Below are 2,030 nucleotides of genomic sequence, written 5' to 3'. Positions count from 1 at the left end.
GTTATTGCTACTGATAAAAAAGATATTGCCGACATAAGTCCCTGATGTTTAAGTGACTTAGTAAGTGGATCACCTTTTTATCCCAGTTATGCAGATTTAATAATCTGCAGATAGGCTAGAAGATATATCAATCCGAAAGTAAAAATTATGTCGAAGAATAATTTTATCAGTTTTACAAAATTAATCATCCGATGTACTGTACTCTATCAATGTCTAGAAAACAAACAACAGAAACAAAAGATACAATCAAAGAAAAAATAACAACAGAAATAGCATAGTCCTTTTAAAACTAATTTCAAACTAATATACCTAACACAAGATCTTCATACAAGTTTCCACTACTTAAGTGTTGAAAGTTGAGTACCGCTCAAGCCGGTGCTAATGGGAGTGAGAGATGCTGCACCTTTTCATTATCCCTCGTGTACAGACACAAACTTATTCTGCGATTTTTGTGTTTAATTGTTTGATTCAAGCTTTAGAGATATCACCAAGAGTTATTATATTAACAAGAACATGAAATATTATCTAACTTATTTAATCTAGAATGAAACACGACATTAATACTTCTAGACAATCGTGAAAACCTGCAAAGAAGACCACGACAAAGCTATTCAGTTCATTGGGCGTTGTATTCGTTCTAAGGATTTTTATTTTTGGCTACTAATGAGCTGTCAAAGAATCCCTTCAAACTATTAATTAAAAGCAATATGGAAATGCTATGGTTTTGAAAGTTTTGAATTTGAAAGGATGTTACCTAGTCCTCAAATTTTATTTTATCTTCGTTTGAATAAAAATGCAAATGTAACACATGTCTATTTAACTTACAATTTTGTCATACAGCTGCATCATTGTCAAATCCCCATCATGCACAGCATACAAATATCATGGGAGCGTTTACAAATTGCATGAAAGAACAAAAGGAGAATCAAACGCCTAATTTGCAAAGATGTTTCGTTGAAGCAACAGGTCTGTGTAAGAAGGCGCCGTTGAGGATTATAAAATTTATACGTTTAAAGATGAAAGATGCAGCAAAGTTGTTATTATTATATCCCAATTTGAAAATAATTCATTTAGTAAGAGATCCTAGAGGTATAATGAACTCTAGATTCAAAATTCATATGGCGTCAGAGGATAAAATAAAATCTCAAGCAGACAGACATTGTACAACAGTTTATGAAAATCTGAAAATTTCAAAAGAAATAACATCTGAATTTCCAGGCAGACTAAAAATCATTCTCTACGAGGATTTGGCTGAAAGACCTCTGGAAACTGCTCAGGCTATGTTTAGATTTTCAGCAATACCATTTAGTGACTATATACGAACATCCATCGAAGGGCAAACGAGCGCTCAACGAAATTCGGGAAAATACACGACTCTTAGAAGAAATTCAACTGTCACTGCAAATACATGGAGAAAGCAAATAAGATTTAAAGTTCAAAAAATTGTATATAATTCATGTTTGAAAAGCAATAAAATTCTTGGGTACCTTCCGCTATCATCTGAAAAAGACTTAAGAAACTTAACTGTTGCGTCTAGAAAGAAACTCGATGTCAACACTGAACTTTTGAAAAGTAAAATCAAGTATTCCTCTTAATCGTGAATAAGTTGATTAACGAAAAATATATTTCGGATAGTTGTCTTTCATTGTCATATATCGTGTTGGAGTCGAGGGAAATGAAGTGTTATAAGAATAACAAGACACTGGCTGTTCAAAAGTCCCAAATTAAAAATTTTGCCGGTTTAAATTAATTCCTTTTTTTAAAAGGGCCCTTTCAGGGAAAAACTTTTAAATTTGAAAATTGTGTGAACGTTTTCCCCGACTTTAAAATTTTCCCATTTTTGGGGTACCCCTTATTGCTCTTTTTTGAAAATTTGATTTTTAAGACTGTGATAAAAAAAGGGTAAAAAAAAAACTATAACCCGTTTTTTAAAAGAATTTTAAATTTGGAAGGGGCGAAAAGACCTTTAGTGAAGGTTTCGCATTTTCTGTAAGATGAATACAATTTATGAGCAGTATTATTTTATTTAT

General features: G+C 32.0%; 1 protein-coding gene across 1 annotated transcript; it reads left to right on the top strand.

Moving 5' to 3' along the window:
• The first annotated feature begins 884 nt into the window (after positions 1-884).
• Positions 885-1,693, top strand: LOC132720814 (carbohydrate sulfotransferase 1-like). Its single transcript, XM_060705036.1, has one exon. The coding sequence runs from the start codon at positions 885-887 to the stop codon at positions 1,593-1,595; it is 711 nt and encodes a 236-aa protein (XP_060561019.1). The 3' UTR covers positions 1,596-1,693.
• Positions 1,694-2,030: the final 337 nt, after the last annotated feature.

Source organism: Ruditapes philippinarum, unplaced genomic scaffold (assembly GCF_026571515.1).
Source record: "Ruditapes philippinarum isolate M1 unplaced genomic scaffold, ASM2657151v2 ctg7497_1_1_1_1, whole genome shotgun sequence".
In the NCBI taxonomy this organism is placed as follows: Eukaryota; Metazoa; Mollusca; class Bivalvia; order Venerida; family Veneridae; genus Ruditapes; species Ruditapes philippinarum.
This window is presented reverse-complemented; position numbering and strand designations above follow the sequence as displayed.

Coding starts and splice junctions, on each gene's coding strand:
- LOC132720814 (XM_060705036.1), top strand. CDS start 885: ATGGGAGCGTTTACAAATTGCATGAAAGAACAAAAGGAGAATCAAACG.